Raw genomic sequence first — 19,982 nt, 5'->3', positions numbered from 1 at the left:
AAACTGCAGAGCTCCTCACCTCAGAACAGGTGCAATATCTCTGCAGACTGAGGTTAGAAAAGAGCACAGACTTTTCACAATAATAATTCTTCTGAAGAAGTCATTGAAGCTAGCAGTGACCTCTTCTACTGCAGAGTTAATGGAAAACTCAAAATTGTATTGTTCTCCTGGTTTGCAATGAAAACCAGAGTGTCATAATGTAGATGATTGTAAAAAGGGGACAGTTGAACTTGCCTTAAATTTTTGCTGGAAAGGCATATCCAGAGCTCAGTGCTAAATTACACTGCCTCTGTGGTGTTCTCTTTGCCTTAATCTAGGGCAAAGGGAATCTAATTTAAGACATGGAGAACAATAAAAACTAACCCAAATCACATCTGCGGAGACAATTTAAATTGGTTTTGAGCAGCAACTAAGATTGCAAGCTTGAAAAAGTGCAGCCTATCAAGGCTGGTAAAGTATAAGGTCTGTTCACTCCAGCAGAGTCCATGATTCTCTGTAGAATTTATGCCCAGTGTTGTCACACAAGAGCAAGGAAACAGAGTGCAGGAGCCTAGAGCTTGGGACTGTAATTCCTTTAGAACAGAAATACTTAATATGAGTAAATTTAGATTGGTTAGCAGCTGGGTTTACTTCGTTCAAGTAAGTTTTCTACAGTAGAGCATGTATGAGGTAGGAGGATCACAGAGAGTCTGTAGTAAGCCCTTTGTAACCCAGGCTGTGCTATCAGAGGTACTTACGTATTCCAGTGATGTCATGAGTGTGTCTCTCAGCTTTAGCTAAGGAAAAACAAACCCACAACTTCATTGATTAACTCAGCAGATATTTTCTTATGGTGTCTAACATACAGCTTGATTTTTAAAAGTAACTGCTATTTGGGAAAATATTTCTCCCAGTGAGAGGCTGTCAGGCCCAATATGAGTGCATGGTTGTTGGCTGGCCATACAGAGGTAAGCGCTCGCATGGTGCTCCTACTATTTAGGCTGCAGTTCATTGTGGTATTCTGAGGTTCCCTGTATTTGGGCCATCAGAGTTCCTTCATTAATTAGGATGGGTAATATGAGTGATCACAAAGAACAACAAGCACATGTGTGCAGGTACACTTTGCCTTTTTTTTCCCCATTATTTTTTTTTAGTTTGACATTTTATCCCCACCTCAAGCAGAAACTGCTGTGTAGGGAAAGAGCTACAAGGCATCAAAACCTTACAGAAACCACTGAATCTACTCTTCAAATGCAGGCTTACTGCTGACAGGCCTTAGTAAACACACGGGAAAAAGAAATAACAAGTAGACAACAGCAATGATAATAAATTATGCTAGTGCTTGAAAATCTGGGGAAAACAGAGGTGTCTGTACAAAGAGCAGTATTAATCATTGCCTTGGCAGGCTGCTGTGCTGCACACTTACTTCACTTACCTCCAAAAGATTTATTTTTTCACTCGTACTTTTATATATTCTGATAAAACTGTTACAGCTGCCTCCATTGCTACTCATGACAGGGCAAATAGCAGTACATATACTCAATATGGTTGCTTAAATATAAACAGTATTTTTTGGTTTGTCTTGCAATTTTGATCCTGGGACTGGAACAGAACTGAAAAGAGGAGACCCCTTCCCCAAGCCCACATCCTTGTACAATTCTTCCAGCTTAAGGGAGGAAATTGGGAGGTTTTTTCTTTTTTCCTGGTACAATACACACAATTCATGAGCTGTGTATGTGCTAGGAAAGAACCGGCGAAGTGCACGTGCTGCACTGTTTGCTGGACAAGCTCCCAGTGGGTAACTCTTGATGGTGGTTAAATACAGTGATGACCTCAGTAATGCTGAGTACCTACGGCATAAAATCTCTCAGCCAACATATGAAGTTTAGAAGAAGGTAGCAGATTTAGGGTGTTTGGTTTAATGCTGAAAGAACCCCACATGATTCAAGTGTGGGGTTTTTTTTGTTTGTTTGTTTCATTTTGTGTGTGTTTTTTTTTTGTTTTGTTTTGTTTTTTACTTGGCAGATGTTGCCAAGCTCAGATAACCAGGTTTTTATGATTGGTTCCCCAGCTTTACAGTCTGCCACCCCTCTTGAAACACAAAATATGTTTCCAACTCAGTGAGTGCCAAGAGCACTATTTCAATAATCTGTAGGAGGCATTTAGATGAGCAGGACTCTGCTGTAGCCAAGGGAAGCATGAGAGTTTACACTACTGGGAATCTGAGCATGGTACTATATATAAACACATATATGTGTCTCTGTGTGTATAAATAAATATATATGTGTGTGTGTCTCTTAGTTACTCAGTTACAACTTTAAACTTGGATTTAAATGTTATAGGGAGCTTTATTGCTTATAATACATTGCCACAAGAACTAGTAATACATACTATAGTAGAATGAGCACTTTACATCTAAGGAAAATAAAATAGAGCTTTTCCTTGTCTTACCTTCTTACTGCTCTAAAACATAACACAATTCTTTCTTACAGCATCATATATTTAATTTTAAAGTAGTAGTATTTAAAGTATAAGTGCAGTCATTTTCTGCAGTAATGGATTTCCTGCATACATATGTTCAGTTAATTAAATGTTGATTAAATGTATCATTTTTAGTTACAACTAAAATGCTCACTTCTGAGCATAGTGAACTACTGCACAAGTAGTTAAATGTAGATTTTACATAACATACTATTATGTAAACAACTGATTGCAGTTAAAGATACAGAGAGTGTTTTACTAAACATTTAGGAAAACAGTGTTCTAGTTTACTTTATGTATATCAGTATAGTGTTCCCTCTTGTCCAATTAGGTATTACTTTAATATTTAGGTTTCTCATGAGTAGTTAATCACAGCTTCTCTGTAGGTCTTCATTAACAGAGGCTGCTGTGTATGAGTATCAACCATACAAAGTGATATTTGTGTCATTTGTAATATTCCCGTATCAGCCTTTCTTAAATTCTGGTGCCCAGCCTCCTAGAAGCAATTTTATTTTGTTTCTGACAGCTATTTATTTGCTTAACTGTACTCTGATAAAGGAAAATAGGAAAGAATCAGACTACTTGCATATTGTAGTGAATAACTAACATGTAACATTATTCAGCCAAAAAGAAACTTACTGCTAGAGATTTTTTTTCTTAATAATGCAATGGATTTTTCTGGAGCAGTAAGCATAGGAAAAAAGTCTAGACAAATGAAATTACACTGCCGTACTATTTTTAGCATTTCACACTCAAGATGGTGTTTATTCTTAAATATTTAAGGAGACTATTCAAAAATCTTTCCTTTCATAGTAAGACCACAACATGCTCACCAATGTGCAGTTTTAAGATGCCCAAAGAGAAGCATGCATTAAACGATGACAGGAAGATTAGTAGCTTAAAAAGAGATTTACAAAGAGGCAACAAAGTACAGCTTTTGCTGGCACTTAAATACTACTTCAGCATTAACATGGCTTGCAACACATCAGAGCTACTTACTAGAGTATCTGAAGTGATTATTCTGGTGGTATTTAGTCCTACTAGAGATGGGAGAGTTTGGGACATCCAGTTCGAGATCATTGCCATGGTACTAAGAACAGCACCAAGCTTCAGCAGTGGAGGACTCATTGCTGTGGAGCTAATGAGGTTTCATGGTGACGGATGCTCATCCCGGTGCCGGCTGGCAGGGAGAGGCGTGACTGCAGCACGCAGCATCCACAGCAGGAGAGGAGATCAAGCTACCCACATTTAATCACCCATTTAAAACACTCATATCCTTATTTGCCCTCTGTTTTTCTGCTCTTACTAACAAATACTTATGACTGTCTTACTCTGACCACTAAATAAGCAGCCCTTTCTATGCTGATCATCCCTGCAGTTTCCAGTGGGAGATGGCATGGGTGAGTTACCTCTTTATAGGTGCTACAGAGTCAATTAGCATTTAATTAGTTCAGTCCTCGTGGAGTAGTATGTGTTCTGCCTGAAATGCAGAAGCCCAATCACAAACCCAAACACAAATAACCCCCAGTTCCCATCACTGCTTGGGTAGAAATATGCTCATGTTTCCTTCTAAATATGATTGTACACTTGTGCCAGTGGATGGGGAAAGGGGAGAACTGTCAGCCTGCCCAGGAAAACACCAGAAACCTTTCTGAACCTTCCTTGATCTGTTTATCTCACGTAAATTACAAACATCAGTGACTTTATAATTTGCACAGCTTGTTGTTAAGATAGTTATTGTTCATAAAAGAACACTGAAGCAGTAAAGATTCACATTTCTCAGTGTTCTTGTTAGTTTGTAAGTTTTTATACTGAGAATTACTGCATTACATCCAGGGCTGGCAGACTTGATATTTCTTCATTGCCATTTGGGTGGAAAGAGAAGACAGCTTGTGGGGTGCTCATGTCGCATTTTGAGGCTTCTTTTGGCTCTAATCTGCTGTTAAGTCTACTGTTCTCTAGTCCTGTAGGTTCAGTAGCAATTTATCTTTTTCATAAATTTAGCAAATGTGTGGGGGGAAGTGTAGAAGTCATTGTGCCGTTGGGGTAGTTTTACCTTTTTCAGAATTATTTTTAAAAGAAATGCTGAGCAAGTATTTCTAACAGCAGTTATTTTAGAGAGAACTTGTTTAAAAGTTTGCAGAGAGATAGACTACTGTATATATTCCAGAGGCAGTTATGGACTTTGTTTCTGAATTTGGTTCCAAAAGACTATATTTTTCTTAAGGAATTTTGGTGGTTTGTATGAAGGAAATCTGTAGTGAAACTAAAGGGAATCATTTTTATAGGAATGCGTGATCATGAATGTATTTGTTAAAGTTACTAAACCCCTGCAAACAGTTTTTCAGATTCTCGGAGCTCGTACTCCAAATTCAGGTTAGACTTTTTTCTTCCAACATTCATTCAGAATTATTTCAATAAGTCTCTGCAGTTTAATAAAGACACATGGAAAACTGTTTAAAAAGAAATTGAGAAACACATTGAGAGCTATTATATAATCTTACGAGGAGTCTTCCAGCATTAGAATAGAGAGGGAAATTCTTTGATTAAATGTTTTCTGGGAGTTACACAGTAAGGGGAGCTGCAAAATGTTTCAAATACTCAGAAAGCCCAATTCAGTGAAGTATGATGCATTTGAAAACAGTGAAAGACTGAGTTCATTAATATACAGATTCTGCTTTTTGCTAGTTTTTCTGTATATATAGACATTGCTGTAAAAGAGCTAAATATAAAAATAATAATTGAATACTGAGCATGTTATAGTTTTATTTACCTGTAGCATATTAAATGCACACACTTGTTTGCATGCGTTTTGACCTATTTCACATACTTCATCTAACTGATACCAGAACTTGTGGGACAAGATAACACACAAGGGCAGTTTTCTCTACAGAACTTGGATTGCTTTCAAAATGTGACCTGTTAGTTGATGACACTGATGTCTGAATAAGAAAACACATTTTTGCTCAGTTCCAAAAAAAATATTCCAGTAAAAAACCACTGCACTGGATCAATCTCCTTAATCCATTGAGCTCCTTTCTCTAGCAATGCTCAGCAGTGGATGCTTAAGAACAGAGTGTAAGAAGAGAACAAACATACAGTAATACTTTCCTTGGTGTAACCTTCCAGCAAACTGTAGTACTTATTGGGCAAGAGGTTGTAAATTTATGTTCAACAGATTTTTATGATGCTTCCTTCCATGAATTTCTCAAGTAACTTTTTAAACTTATCTGTACTTTTAGGAGGCCCAACATTCACTGTCATGGAGTTCCACAGTTTGTCTTGTGTGAAAAACGTACTTACTAGAAGTCATTATTGGATTGCAAATTTGAGAAATGCCGGTGTTCAATCCAAATATGCAATTTTCCATTGAAAAACCTTTTTTTAAAAAAATAAAAAATAATAATTAAAAAAAATATATAATCTTCATCTACTTCCAACAACTAGAATGGCTTTCAGGTACTTAATAGAAAAAACTCTCCATCAGTCCATTTTGGATACTAAAAATATGGTAATCAAAGCCCCAAAACAACTCTTGTTAAATTTCCTAACACTGTTGATACCTTTTGAGAGCCAGTGGTGACTCTACTTGGTGGTGTTCTGTTGACTCCAAAGGACTCAATAGCAGTATTAGGTTTCATAAATCAGCTTTTGCAGGGGTGTCTGTGCTTTACCCTTCGGGTGTGACCTAGGGCCTTGGCCTCCTGCTTGTCCTATTCAGCATATGACATAAGAAGCAGTCAGAGGCTCTTCTTGCCTCTGAGTGAGATCCTGTTACATTTTGATTTAGGTTAAATAAAGTCTAATGTAAATGAGAATGCAGCCCAATGTTACATTATTACAACTGAGGTACAATGCTCTCTGTACTATAAAAGTAATTAATGTTACTCTTAGAAGTCCCAACAAAGCAAATGTCCCAAGAGTCAGCAATATGTGGACACACACTCATAAATACATGAAAAATGTCCAGTTACCTCCTGACTGGAGGAAAAGAAAAAGTGATTGTAAGAAAGAGGAGATGTGAAGTTCAGCAGCAGTCATTTAACCCTGATGTCAGCTCATTTAATGTATGTTAAAAAAAAAAAGCCTCATTCCCAAATATTTCTTAAAATTCTAAATCGTGTTCATGAGTAAATGCTATAAAGGTTTTTGCTTACGACCTTGCATATTATGCAGATAGAGATCAAACTGAGTGCATACTCATGGCTCAGATGTCTTAAATAGCCTCCTTTGAAACAGAGCATAGTCAGGAATCTTAAACCACAGGAAGGCTGTACTTTGACAGGTGAGGTTTAGAAAGTTAGTTCATGCATAAAAGTCAAAGCTTCCCTTGTTATAGTGTTGTTCTTCTGTAGAGTTCTTTGTCTTCATGAGATATGTTCTAGCGGTGACTCAATAGTACATTGATTTAAGAAATTTATGTCATTAGTCATGTTCCTGAGCATTATTATTTATTCACATGAGGTTAATGCATGAATAAAGCAAAGTCCTTAGAATTTGAATATCAATTAAAATTCACAGAGCTCTGGTGGACTGAGCAAGTACATCGGTGCCCTTTCAGTTCAATTCCAATTCTCAGAATTTAGAAACACTGAGAAAACATCAGCTTCTTCATCTAACTTGATGTTTCTGTTCAACAAAACCCTCTGGTTTTGCAGTGTCACTTGTGAGTACTAATATCCAGGTTCTTTGTAAGAGCAGTTTGAGAGGTGTGTATCCTTTCTAGAGAATGTCCTTGTCTGTGTATCCTTGGTGACATTCTTCAGTCAGGCATCTCCACTGACAGCAGTACTGAGCAAGGGATTTCTGAAGTCTGTTGTCCCTTATGTGCTTCTGTACCAATGCTGCTGAGGTGACATTCTTTTGGAAGTGGTCTTAGCTGTCTCCTTGCTCGTTTTTCAGGCTTCAGGGAGCTTCCTTTGAATGAAGGAAGATTTTGTTCTTAGAAGCCTTTTTCATGTTTTTTTCCCACCTATTCTCTTGTGTTCTGCTGTTAGCAGTTCCCAAGTGTACAGAGTAACAAAGCAGTGTGTCTACAGTGGGCTTAGTTCATGACCAGAATTGCCTGAAACCAGAAACAGACTAGGCAATGTACTTTACGAAAGTTTGCGTTTAATTGAAACCCCTGAGGGGAACAAATGGGCAGGGGAGGACTAACTGAAATGAAAACAAAAAATCCTTTCAGTTGATTTCCTGCCATTTTCATTTTCAGTAACATTTATATCAGATACTTAGCAAAACCTCATAAGCTTTTCCCTCAAACGTGTGATATGATGATAGATCTAATGGGAGAAAAAGAGTTTGGAAAAATCATTATTTTCTGTTCTATCCGCTTTAATTCTCCGAGTGATGAAGGTTTTCCGTGCATACTCACAAAGCTTCTTTTCTAAAATCTAGAGAGATATCTATTTCATAGAGGATGACTAAAGATTGTGCAGAGTCCTTTTCCCTGCAGCAGAGGTTGGGATTCTGCATGTACCTGGAGGGTCCTGGCATCCCTGCTCTTGCCATGGACATCCCCAGGCTGGCAGGGTGCAATGCTGGCTGGCCCTGGCAGCATCACAGAACTGCAGCCTCAATGTTCTTTTGAAAACTGTAGGGACTGGATGTAAGGATTTATGCATAATTCCTCCTGGAATAATCCTCACGCTTAAGGTTTTTAACCATATGTAATTTTGTCTTAATTCCGTCCTAAAAATACATACTCTTCTGTTGAGGACAGGTGAGCTGGCTTGCATTGTGGATAAATTTAAAAAGAAACTTGGTTCTTCTAAGATGTCTAAAAGCTGAAATTCACCATGAAGTTAGATCATATATAATCCTAAAGAAGTGCTTGAGCCATGAAAATCAGTGAATTCCATAATCGGTTCTAAATGCTGTATAGAGCTTTGAATACGATTAAATAGGTGGTGTGTTTCACCTCAGAGATGGCTGCATTTCATTAAAGAGGAAATAGTCTATGGATATGCCACAAAGAATGATCTGAGATCAAAGGTGCAATAAAATGATTTTATCTTTAAATAAGGGTATAGAAAGCAAACACGTGTTATTTTGTAAGGCTGTCACAATCCTGAAAGTTTCTGATTTCAGTAATGCTGAGAAGAACCAAAGATATTTATTTGGAAGTGTATCAAAATTGTATTACTTGCAGAAAAATAATACCAGGTGTATCATAGACTTCATTGAAATTACAACGTATTCTTTTTCTAGCTGCCTTTTAAATTTTCTGTTTACAGAGCAGAAATAAAAGTTTTAAAACATATTTCACTTTAAGGATCCAAATGCTGATTGTTACGTAGCTTGCCCTTTACCCTGTGGTTTTTTGTCTTACTGAGATTTCCTGACCCGCTGTGTGCTGCCTGGGGTGCTGAGCGGGGCGCACCCCCTGAGCCATGGGGGTGCCCTCTCCAGGGCCGTGATGCTAATGGGAGCTGGAGCTCGTCATGGGTGAGAAATCTGGGTGTTGTATTTACGGTCCAGGGTTCTGTTCCTGGCCCCTAGTGAGCGAAAAGAGAAATTTATTGAATCGGTGCTGTTGTCTGAAGATATTACTGTGAGAAATGCACTTCTGTAATGCACAGCAGAGAACAAAACTAAATAGAAGTATGAAAAAAACACAGATGTGTCCCTGATCAGTGCTTTTACCTCTCATGTAGTAACACTGGCTTGTACAAGTAAACAAACCACTCAATAAAATGTACTTTAATGTTGGCTGCCATTTTCCTGAAACGACGAAGTGCCAATTTTGTAAGTTTTGATATGGACAATTGAGATTCCTGCATATGGGTGAGAAGTGAGATCATAAAAGCTTGTTTGAACATGAAAATTTTGAAGTAGCATTGTAGAAGTAATAGGAGAAAGGAAAAGAAACCTGTGAGGGGGAAGACAGGAAAAAATGGAGCTGTAAGTACTGAGACATACTTAGTGGTGAGGTATTGGTGATTGCTGCCTATTTGCTCTTAAATTGTCACTTGAATAGAACAAAAGGAAGACACCTAGAAGACAGACAATCCAAACCACCTTTTTACAAATTTAGTACTTATGCATGGGACAGTGACAGTCATGCTAGCGTGTCGTTCTGTCCCCTCAGGAATACAGTTTGCTGGTGATGGTAGGTATCCTTCCTTGAGAATTAAAATCCTGAACTGGTTAATATGCTTAGTGGAATCCGCTCTCCCCACCTCTACTGTAGTTCAAACAGCTTATGGTTTTCCAGGATCCCAGACTCAGCAAGAGTGTTGGACAACCACAGATATCCACATTGTTTTGAAAGGAGTAATTTGTATTCTGACTGTCCTTCCTCCATTTCTACCAGCAGTTTGTTTAGGTGTGATTGGTGTAGCACTTTTGAGAGCTTCAATATTCTTAATATCAGCATAATACTCAGAAAAATCCATGTATGCAATGGCTATTAACTCAGGAGAGGCCATGTTCTTCTCATTAGAAACGACTGATAGACATTGTAAAAGTCCTTGTAAAATTGGGCAAAGAAAATTGTGAGCCAATGTAAATGGTGAGATAGATGTAGAATTAAATCTTATTCTCTGAGTTAGAAAGCTGTGGTCTTGGACTAATAATGAGTGATTTCTACAGTTGTTATAGAACATGGTTGCAGCTCTGGCATCAAACCAATCAGTGACCTACCCATACAAAAGGCTCACATCTGAGCTCCCAAATGTGAAGTATTGTAAAAAGTAACTGGGTAGATGTCATGTTACGTTACGCTGGTTCTTTTGTAGTTGCATTTTATGACCAATGGAAACAAGGTCATTCCCAACTTAGATGACTGGAATTTTGTAGTTTTGCAGGGTTCAAGTGGGCTGACAGCCGAGGAGCATAAATGATGAAGACTCAGGAGATACCCCCTCTGAAGCTTTCTGTTTACTGATACTCGCCATGCAGTCTGTAACCTATGTTTTTAAAATGACTTTTCAGTGGTTTAAGGCTATTTTGTACCATCTCTAGCACTTAATCCTTGTGTGCAGTCATAATCCTCTGTTTACAATTTCAAAATTAAAAACTGTAGCGATGGCTGTTGTTTCATAGGTGAAAAACATGAAATGTGTGAAGCGTGGGCATTGATGACTAGCTTAGAAGCAAAGATTTCCAGAGAAAAAGGTTTCTGTCCACAAGTTCAATACAGACATTTTTCTTTTACCTTGAGTTAGGGGGAATTCACTAATTAAGAATCACAAAGTCAGTGAGTCTTTAAAGGACTGCTTAGCATTATGATTGCGAAGAGTAAAATTCATAGGCCAAGCTGGCGAAGTCTTACATAAGCTTTTAGATCTAATTAATAAAAAAGGGCTAAAATTTTGCTTAATGATGGCATTTACATAACTTTCGAGATTTGATATTAATTTCACAGGGAGATTCAGCTAACTCATTAGCAAACGACAGAGAAATTTAAGAAAAGATTTTTACTAAATCTTGTAATTAGTTTCTGCAGCTTGGCTAACAGTAATGCAGAAAGTGAAGGAACTCTGCACAAGGGCAAAAAAGGACTTTGGACAACTTGTGCTGAAGCTCCCAAAAGGTGTTTTCAGTCCCAAACCAACCATTTAAAAAACACGCACAAACTCATTCCAGGCCTGTTGGAACTTGAATACTTGGGGAGAGGAAGTTTAAATTCATTTTTGTGATAGACCATAACTGGCAGCTAAAAGGGTGGACCATGTCCTGGGGTGCATGGAGCGCAGCATCGCCACCGAGCTGGAGGCGGTGACAGCCCCACTGTGCCCTGCTCTGGCTCAGCCACACCTTGCTTATCTGGGTTTCATGAAAGCTTAAGTTCTAGACTATGTGGCATGCACTTTTCTGTAATTTAAAAGGGGGAAAAAAAAAACCCCGAAGTCATATAGTATATAAAATAGTATTCAAGATCCAGAAATAGAGTCCTCTTGCATCCAAACCATTCATATATTGGTCCTTCATACACTGGAAAGTAACTGAGAATATTTATATTTTGGTTTTCAACAGAGGAAAACTGTTGAAATTATGTTGTCACTTTTACTGGAGCTAAACGTGAACTTCTTTAATAATGGGAAAGTATTTTCACAGAACCACAGAATGTCAGGGACTGGAAGGGACATCGAAAGATCATCCAGTTCAATCCCCCTGCCAGAGCAGGAACACCCAGATGAGGTCACACAGGAACGTGTCCAGGTGGGTTTTGAATGTCTCTAGAGAAGGAGACTCCACAACCCCCCTGGGCAGCCTGTTCCAGTGCTCTGTTATCCTCACTGTGGAGAAGTTTCTTCTCATATTTAAATGGAACCCCCTATGTTCCAGTTTGTATCCACTGCTCCTTGTCCTATCATTGGTTGTCATGTTTCATTGTTGTTCATATTTAAATATCCTTTGCTGGCTCACGGTCATCCTGCTGTCCACTGGGACCCCAAGGTCCCTTTCCCCTACACGGCTCTCTAACAGGTTGTTCCCCAACTTATACTGGAACCTGGGGTTGTTGCCCAGATTCTGTGCATTGTATCAGGGATGCAATGTGTGCTGTATGTGACTTCTCGCTTAGAGGGGTGAAAGTGTCTTTTTCTGCATCTTGATAGCAAGAGAGAGGTAGGAAATGCTGTAAATAAGTAGAGTTTACATTTTCAAAGCTAGATTGGGGAAGAAAATTATGAAGTATTTAATATTTCCAGCAAAGTCCATGTGAAAAAAAATCCGGCTGCTTTTTTCTCATCTTAATCCATCTTGAGAACAGTAGAGATAGTGCCTCGGAAGTGAAAGGTCTGGCTATACCATAGCTGCAATTGTATTTCCTACCTTTTATCCTGAGCTGGGTAAAGCATATTAGTGTTATGTTTTCTAGCAATATTTGAATCAGTTGATACTTCCAAAATGTCTCATACAGAAATAATTAAAGAATACCATGGATTACATATTGTTTTCAGGCACTTCTAAATATAGGGATGTCGATGATTGCTGGTGGGCTTAAAATCTTTAGTATTTGAAATCTAATAAATTATCATAGCTTTCCTTTTCTTGTTTGAAGGCTAATAAAATTGCCTGCAAGTTGCAGGCAAAGTGCTCATCCTATTAAGGGCTGTGACTTGCCGTTCTGCTGCTTAAGCAGCATAATGCAGAAATAATCAGACCTGGACAGTCCTTTTCTGTATTTTACAGCCATCTGTCCCAGCCAAGCAAAAATTCTGTTCTGCGTTTTTGTCTTGCATTGGTGTGTTCCTACCCAAAGTTCAGATATTAGCCGCTACATATTGACTTTTAAAACACCATAATGTTAAACTATAAAAGTAAAAACTATTAACATGAAACTGGAAAAAAATGGGATACATTTTAGCCAATTTGTCTAAGTGCTGGTGGTGTTAAGGCAATTAAATAGCAATAAGTTCCATCATTGTTAGCCTTGGAAATAAGTTTTAAATTGATAACTAGAATAATCTGATTTAAAATCTCTATAAAAAGAGACAGACAATAGGAAGATGCTGAAGAAAATATTGCAGAGGTCAAAAGTGGGAAGCTGAAGAAACTGTATTTCACATATACTTTTTTATTGACTTTTTGCTTTTGATGGACTAGCAAATTATTGTTTGATTCTTTTTTTCTTCTGAACATAACACAGTCTGTTATAAATAAGGAGAAAGGTGATTCCAGATGGAACCCACCTCAGCCACTGCTTAGGGAAAATATTTGTCTTATTTCAGGTCAGATGAGATGCTATAAGGCTATTTGCAAAAATTAGGTGTCTTTTTTTTTTTTTTATTTTAATGTAGCATATAATGTGGAAAAAAAAGGTGAAAATACCTTCTTTAGCTTGAAAACATGGTTACCATAGGGAAATGCCTGCTGCCCGTGTTCATAAGCTTTCTTGCAGTCAAAGCAGCAAGGAATGTAGAAATATTAATGCACGACTTCAGCAGTGCACAGTCAGTAATAACACAAAAACTTGCCTAATGGATAGACAGTAACAGGTGATTTTAAATACATTGGTTTTGTCCATAGAACCAAATGAACCAATAATTAGCTTGTTGCAGCTTCTTGCATATTTTACACTGTTCAGGAAACAGACTTCTGCAGATCTTAAATCTGATGCAAGCAATGACTGCTTGAGGCTGAAGACTCTTAATAATACTTTTCTAAATTATCTCCAATGAGAGCACTTTTTGTTTTACTACCACATACATGTTTTACAGATAATACCAGCCATTTCCTGAAGGGCACTTCAATAAAACCCAGCTTGAATTTATACCACATTTTCCTGGAAGAATTTAAGTGGAGTTCTAAAATAAAGTGCTGAATTTTAGCTCTGCAGTAACTTAATTAAATGACGGTCAGTTTGCAAATGTTTTTTCCTTATTATAGGCAAATAATCAAAATCAGTTTAAAGGCAAAGCATGACTTGCATGATTTGCACAAGAGGTATATCACGGTTCTTTTGGTTTGGATAGATTGCCTTTGCTCACGTTAAGCTCTGCTCTGGACTGTAAGACTTTCAATTCATTGTTCAGTGTACTAGGGATACAGATGAGTCATTTCATGAGTTAAGGGGAAACTCAGTAGACATAGTTATTGACATGCATTTTTTTCATCTATAGTATGATGAAATAAAAATATTCTTTTGAACTTAAAATATTAAACTTAGCACTGGAGATCTTGTTAAATGACTTTGATACAATAATAAATATTTTGGAATGCTTCCTTTTAATCAATTGTTAATATATTAAAGAGAGAAGTCCCTAGATTGCACATGACTTTTTCATCTACAGAAAGCTTGTCAATCAAATCACTTTACATAAATACAATAGTTTATTAGTAACATGAATGGATATTTCCCATTTCCCATTTCAAATTCCCATTTCAAAGGGTTTAGAATAAATACCAGCTTAAACACTTCAGTTCTTTTGAAAAATTGATAGAGAATTGAAAAAAATAAACCAAAACAAAGCAACTTGCTTTGCTGTTTAACAGGTTAGTAGGTACAGCCATACTCTAAAAGCAAAATGGCCTATGGGAATGATCCAGAGCCTACAAAAACACACTTATCTGGGGACATTCGAGCAATCTTGTTTCATCCTGAAATCTAACCAAATGTTCTGCTGGTGGCAGTCTTTCATGTGCGTTTATTGTTAAGATGCACGTTTGAGCTGTACAGAAGATGCTGTCTGCAGTTCTTGTGTGTTTTTAATTTTTCAGAACTCATGACTATGGGTTCTTAAGTGATACAAATTGCCAAATTTTTCCTTTAGCAAACCATTTTCTATAACTCTATCAGTTTTTTTGATACATGGTATGACCTCTTCCTAAAACCTTGGCTTATGTGCATACATGAATCTAGAACACTCCCGTAACATGTATTAGTCTTCTGTGCTACAGTTTGCTTTCTGGGTTTAGAACAATTGATTTCAGAATCACATTCCTAAATCTGGGTATCTTTTCAGAAAATTTCTCTAATCTGGCTCCAGATTTTCCATCTTTCCTTGCATGGTCAAATACTTTCCTAGGAGTTGTAGCTTGAGGGTACCTCTGTTAAGGAACTGAGGTATCAGTCTGTAGACTTACATTTGCTACCAAGCCGTCCTAGTTCCTTGAGGGTACAATTAATGGCTTATAAATAAACTTTGGACTGTGCAGTATGTTTAGAACAGATAGCAAAAGACAAAGCAATATCCCAAGTAGTATTCCCTTAATTCCTGCTGTGAATTCCCAGATGTATGGGAAATATCATGGCTATAAATCCATTGAGCTAGTCATCAGTCCCAGCGGCAAACAGAATATACTACATTTGTAAATATTTATTTCAAAACATAACAAGATATCATATATAAATGAGCTCACTTGTGTGATGCTGTCCTTTCTCAATATATATCACTAACTTGAAACAAACAGGAAATTAAATGGAAGTAAAGGGAAGGTCCAGACAAACTGCTGCAGGTGGTTTAAAATAACAGTGGCTTGATCACGACTACAGAAGAAAGTATGTTGGACTCCTGCAGCCTTGAATGGAGTACTTCTCTCAAACCTGAAATGTGGGATCATAGGCAGTTCTGCCCTGAACACGTCAGAGCAAGGAGGCAGAGTGGAGGAGATGAGGAAAGACTGGTTTACATACAAGATGAGAAACTTCAGCTTTTACCTTAGTTGCTTTGTGCTCTAGAGATAAAGCTGGAAAGCTAAGGTTGAGTCTATAAAGGTGACAAATACTATCTAGATATAGATGCCATTTATTGTTTTTTCTCTTCCTCTTTGCACATTTGGCCTTGGAGAAACTGGTGTTTAGTTCAGAAGATGTTGTTCCTGCGTTGCTGCGAGTTTACATTGTCCTGAACTTGGCAAGGGTACTACTAGAATCTAGTGGAATGAAGGTTGGGAATCAGGGGGTGCACAAGAATAGTAAAATCTCTTGCTTTGACTCAAGAGTGAGGTATTAGAAGTCAGATGCATTAAGGAAGGAGCAAATGGAGTCTCTAGTGCAGCTTTCTTGGCAGTCAAAAGAATGTGATTATAATAGCTTCTTAGTCAGGTGAAAAGATGCAATTTCCCCAAAGACCAATCTGGTTCAGCAGTGCAGACATTCTGACTTCATAGTCTAATGCGGTACTTCACAAGATTCCTCATTTCTCCTCATGTAATGAATTGGAAACAACATTGTTTCAGAGCACAAAATGCAAGTACTGCTCCATTAGACAAAACAATTCTCCAGGAACTTATGAAATAGAAAAGAGAGAAAACTGGTCCTACAGTCTATATGTGAAAGAATTAAAATTTTAAATATTAGATACCTGTAGATAAGATAAAAAACATATTACTGTCACTGAGACAACCTGGAGAAAATAATGTGCCTGAGATCACCATACAGACCCTTTAAAAATAGAATAGAAACTGAAAGGGCTGACAGTTGGGGGAATATCAGTATCTTGGGAAAGAAGAGCACCCCTGAAGGACAATGGGATTTGTCAGAAGTTGAAGGACAGGTGATAAATCCCATATTAGTTAAAGCAGTTACTTGTGCCAAAGGCATATGAACTGCGGTATAGCTATAACATGGTATATTGTTTCATGCATTATAAATGTAACCATTAGGATAAAAGCCTTCCAGCATTCTATACAGATAGTTACGTTACTACATAAAGTTAGCCTTTAGTAATCATGAAGAATCACAGGCAATTCACAATCTATATTCATACTGTAACTTAAGTCTTCTGGGTTGGCAAACAGTTGTCTGCAATCCATTGTAGAAGGGGAAAAAAGCAAAAATACTACATAGTCTACTACTTACAAGATTAAATGAGAAAGGAGGGAAGAAGAAGGAAAATTCAATTATACAGATAAAAATAACAGATTACAACAGAAGAAAATATTTGCAGTATCAGAATAACCTGAGATGTAATGGATAATTCTGTCTGTCTTATATTAGGGGCAGTCAATGTAAAGAAACTAGGGAGTCAATGTGTGTTTGGGCACACAGTCTGGAACGAAATTATGGAAAGCAGAACGAAGTAATATTCTTTATTCCTTATTTTATAGTGACCCTTTTAAATAAGATTTTTCCTCAGTCTATCTAGTATCGTGTTCTTACTAGGCAGTATGCAAACAATCTATGAAAAGAAAACTACTGCAGCTGAAAACTGAGCTTTTTCACAGGGAGAGTGAAACAAAAGCATAAGAACTAAGGCTGACACAATTCAAAAAACAGACTCTTCCTGGTTTCTGTGAGGATGCTTTGGGGGTCTCTGGCTGCCCTGTGCTGGCTGAGAAAGGACGTGTTGGCATGAAGAGATCTCTGGGTTATGTGACTCCCTTGCTCACTGTCTTCCTGGAGCTCTGGGGTGAGGTCACTTGCTGGCATCACAGCCTTCAGGCAGCTCTGACTGATGTTACGATGGGGAGGTTCTCTTGGCAACACCAGGGCTGCAGTACTGCAAGTGACTTATGGTCATGTTAGCTCTTGTCATCTGATCTTGTACTGGATATGTGTCAGTGGTTCATGAAAAGTGAACCTGTAATCTTTCGGAAATTGCAGCCAAAATGCCAGGCTGATGCATGAGATACAGTTGTAAAGACTGGTGTGCTACTGTTTCTTCTGAGTTCTTTGCTAATGGTAAAGAAGTGGGCACATATCACTAAAAAATCTCATATACAGTGGTGCTTTTTGATGGGTTTTTATTCCATACATTCATTAATCACACTACCCAAGTCTGATTTACTGATACACAAAGTACTTATGAATAAAAATTCCCGTGACTAGTACCCAGCGAAACACAGAATCATAGAATCATTTCAGTTGGAAGAGACCTTCAGGATCAGCATCTTCCATTCCAATCAACAAGTTGAGACAATTTCCAGCTACAAGTTGACTATTTCATCAATGAAATTATGAAAGAGAACCTCTTATGGAACCACTATTATTTCAGCACTTATTTTTTCCTGCTCAGGATACAGATTCATGGATATCCTGTGCACAGGAGTGAGAATATGGGTTCTGCCTCTGCTCTTGAAGTTAAATATAAATTACTGGTTACTCACAGGAATTGAAGAGTTAGAACTGAGGAAACTGTTCTGCAACTTTTTGAAGAGTTTTGTAAAATATAATATTAATTTCTAAAAATGTGTCATCATTTCCACCAATTAATCCACCGGTATTTGCAATGTTACATGATGAAATATCCTTTACTTGAGAGATATTGTGTTTTAGTGGATTTCTGAAATAGGAACACTGAGGCAAACCTTTCCAGGCAAATGTGTCTCATCCTGTGCAGAAGAGGAGGCACTTCCAGAGGACAGCAACAGCCATATGTTCAGACCCAGACCCTGTACAGTGCTGTAGGAGGGAGGATGTACCACTGGGAATGGCTGAGATTGTCTTAATAGGGTAACACCCTGTCAGTTGAAAAATAAGTACTCTGAGAAACTTTTCCAGGAAATGGAGAGAAAGTCACTGCTTTCTGCTGAGGGGGAATCCCCCAAATACCATTAAAATGAGCTATGTACTTAGGGGGCAGCAGAGTGACAGAAAGCGAACTCTTCCGATACAGCTGCCAAGAAACCAAGACACAGAACTCAGCACCAGGCTCTGGTCTACTAAACCCAGTTAAATAGCACAACTGTGCTGTCTTAGTATAGATAAACTAGCTGCGCCTCTTAGCTTCTCCTTAAATTAATAGTTCATTTGTTAATTTTTTTTTTGGGGGGTGGCGGATACTGGTTCATGTGTATCCTTGTGCTTGTATGTGAGCTCGGACTATGAACTGCAGAGATGGCTTAATGAAGGTTAATGGAGCTCTTGGGTTCATGTAACTCATATGCATTAGAAATAACTTACTACAACAGGGGAGGCTCCACAAAATCAAATCTAAAAGTACTTCATGCAGAATTCATAACAGACTAAATAACACTTCTAGACAGCTGCAATGTAATTTTACTGAACTGAGATAAAACAAATGCCAAGGAAATGTCACAGTGAACAAAGGAAGGGTCCCTCCCTTGTCCCTTTACAAGTATTTTTTCTCTATTATTCCTTTTGTAAACAGGGATGGAATAATAATGGGAAGAGCAAGAAACACTGAAAACCAAACTGAGCTCTGGACCACTCCTTTCCTCCTCCAGTTGATACAGGAGTATACATGCCTGAAATCTCCTAATTTGAAGTAAAACACAAACATCATTCTCTCCCTTATCTTGGTAAACATTGGAAGCACTACGAATCTGGCACTATATTGTGAAATCAGCTGTGTGACTGCTGAGGAAACTAAGGAAGAATGAGTCTTGTTCTTTTGTTCTTCCCACAGACAGCCATACAGAATTTCAGGGCAGAGAGGAATACAAAAACATATACAGGCTTGCCTCTTCTCTTCCCAAGATATCTGCCACTGTGGGTGAGCCAGTGTGACAAGAATAGTAAATACTTTCTTAACAGCAATAATTTACATCTTTGGGAGAAAAGGGGGAAACAATTCTTTCTTTGTTCTGTTTGTGTAATAGTAAAACACTCTAATGCTCATTAAGAATTCTATCCCCAGGGCATAATTTGGAGGCAGATGACCTATATAGTTTCCAAAGGCTTAATCTTATAAAGAGAGGAAGAATGGTCTTAGATCATCTGAAAATGAATTGTACACTACACAATGGAAAAACTTGAAGGGTTTGGAACTCAGTTTTCATTACGGAAAAGGGAACAATTTGTGCCACTTGGCAAATAATTCTCCTGTGCTTTCATCTTTTCAGGTTCACTCAGTAAAGAGTAGACTAATTTTACAGTGAGGGTTTCCTGATGGGGATGCTGTGGCAACTCCATGAAGGTGGAGGCTGTGCCAGCAGCGCAGTTAATCAGCCACCTCCCAAGTGCCACAGGACTCCTCAGAGGGCTCCACAAAACTACTTCATATAGGTTAATTGTGGGTTATCCAAGCTCAGGTTCTTTGTTCAACCAAATTCTAATTCACAGAAAGACATTAAGTATTTAAGTCTGGAACAAGTCTGAACTCTTTTCCACTTAATTGTCTTTCAAATTGCTTTTTCATTTCTCTTCGATAATAATAATGACTTCAATT

At 37.9% G+C, this 19,982-nt stretch overlaps 1 protein-coding gene across 5 annotated transcripts in view; it reads right to left on the bottom strand.

Moving 5' to 3' along the window:
* OLFM3 (olfactomedin 3) overlaps positions 1-19,982 on the bottom strand; it is a 59,918-nt gene that overhangs the window by 18,136 nt on the left and 21,800 nt on the right. The window contains exons 1-2 of one of the 5 annotated variants that reach the window (XM_065072490.1): positions 3,460-8,334; positions 738-776 (exon numbers count right to left, since the gene is read on the bottom strand). The exons of 2 other annotated variants lie outside the window; for them this stretch is intronic. In XM_065072490.1, coding sequence (XP_064928562.1) covers positions 738-776; positions 3,460-3,588 — 168 coding nt within the window. In that variant the 5' untranslated portion in view covers positions 3,589-8,334. Of the gene's footprint in view, positions 1-737; positions 777-3,459; positions 8,335-19,982 lie in introns of those variants that run through there. 2 more of the 5 variants (XM_065072487.1, XM_065072488.1) reach the window with 2 other exon arrangements.

The sequence above is a fragment of the Columba livia genome, chromosome 8, assembly GCF_036013475.1.
Source record: "Columba livia isolate bColLiv1 breed racing homer chromosome 8, bColLiv1.pat.W.v2, whole genome shotgun sequence".
NCBI lineage: Eukaryota > Metazoa > Chordata > Aves > Columbiformes > Columbidae > Columba > Columba livia.
This window is presented reverse-complemented; position numbering and strand designations above follow the sequence as displayed.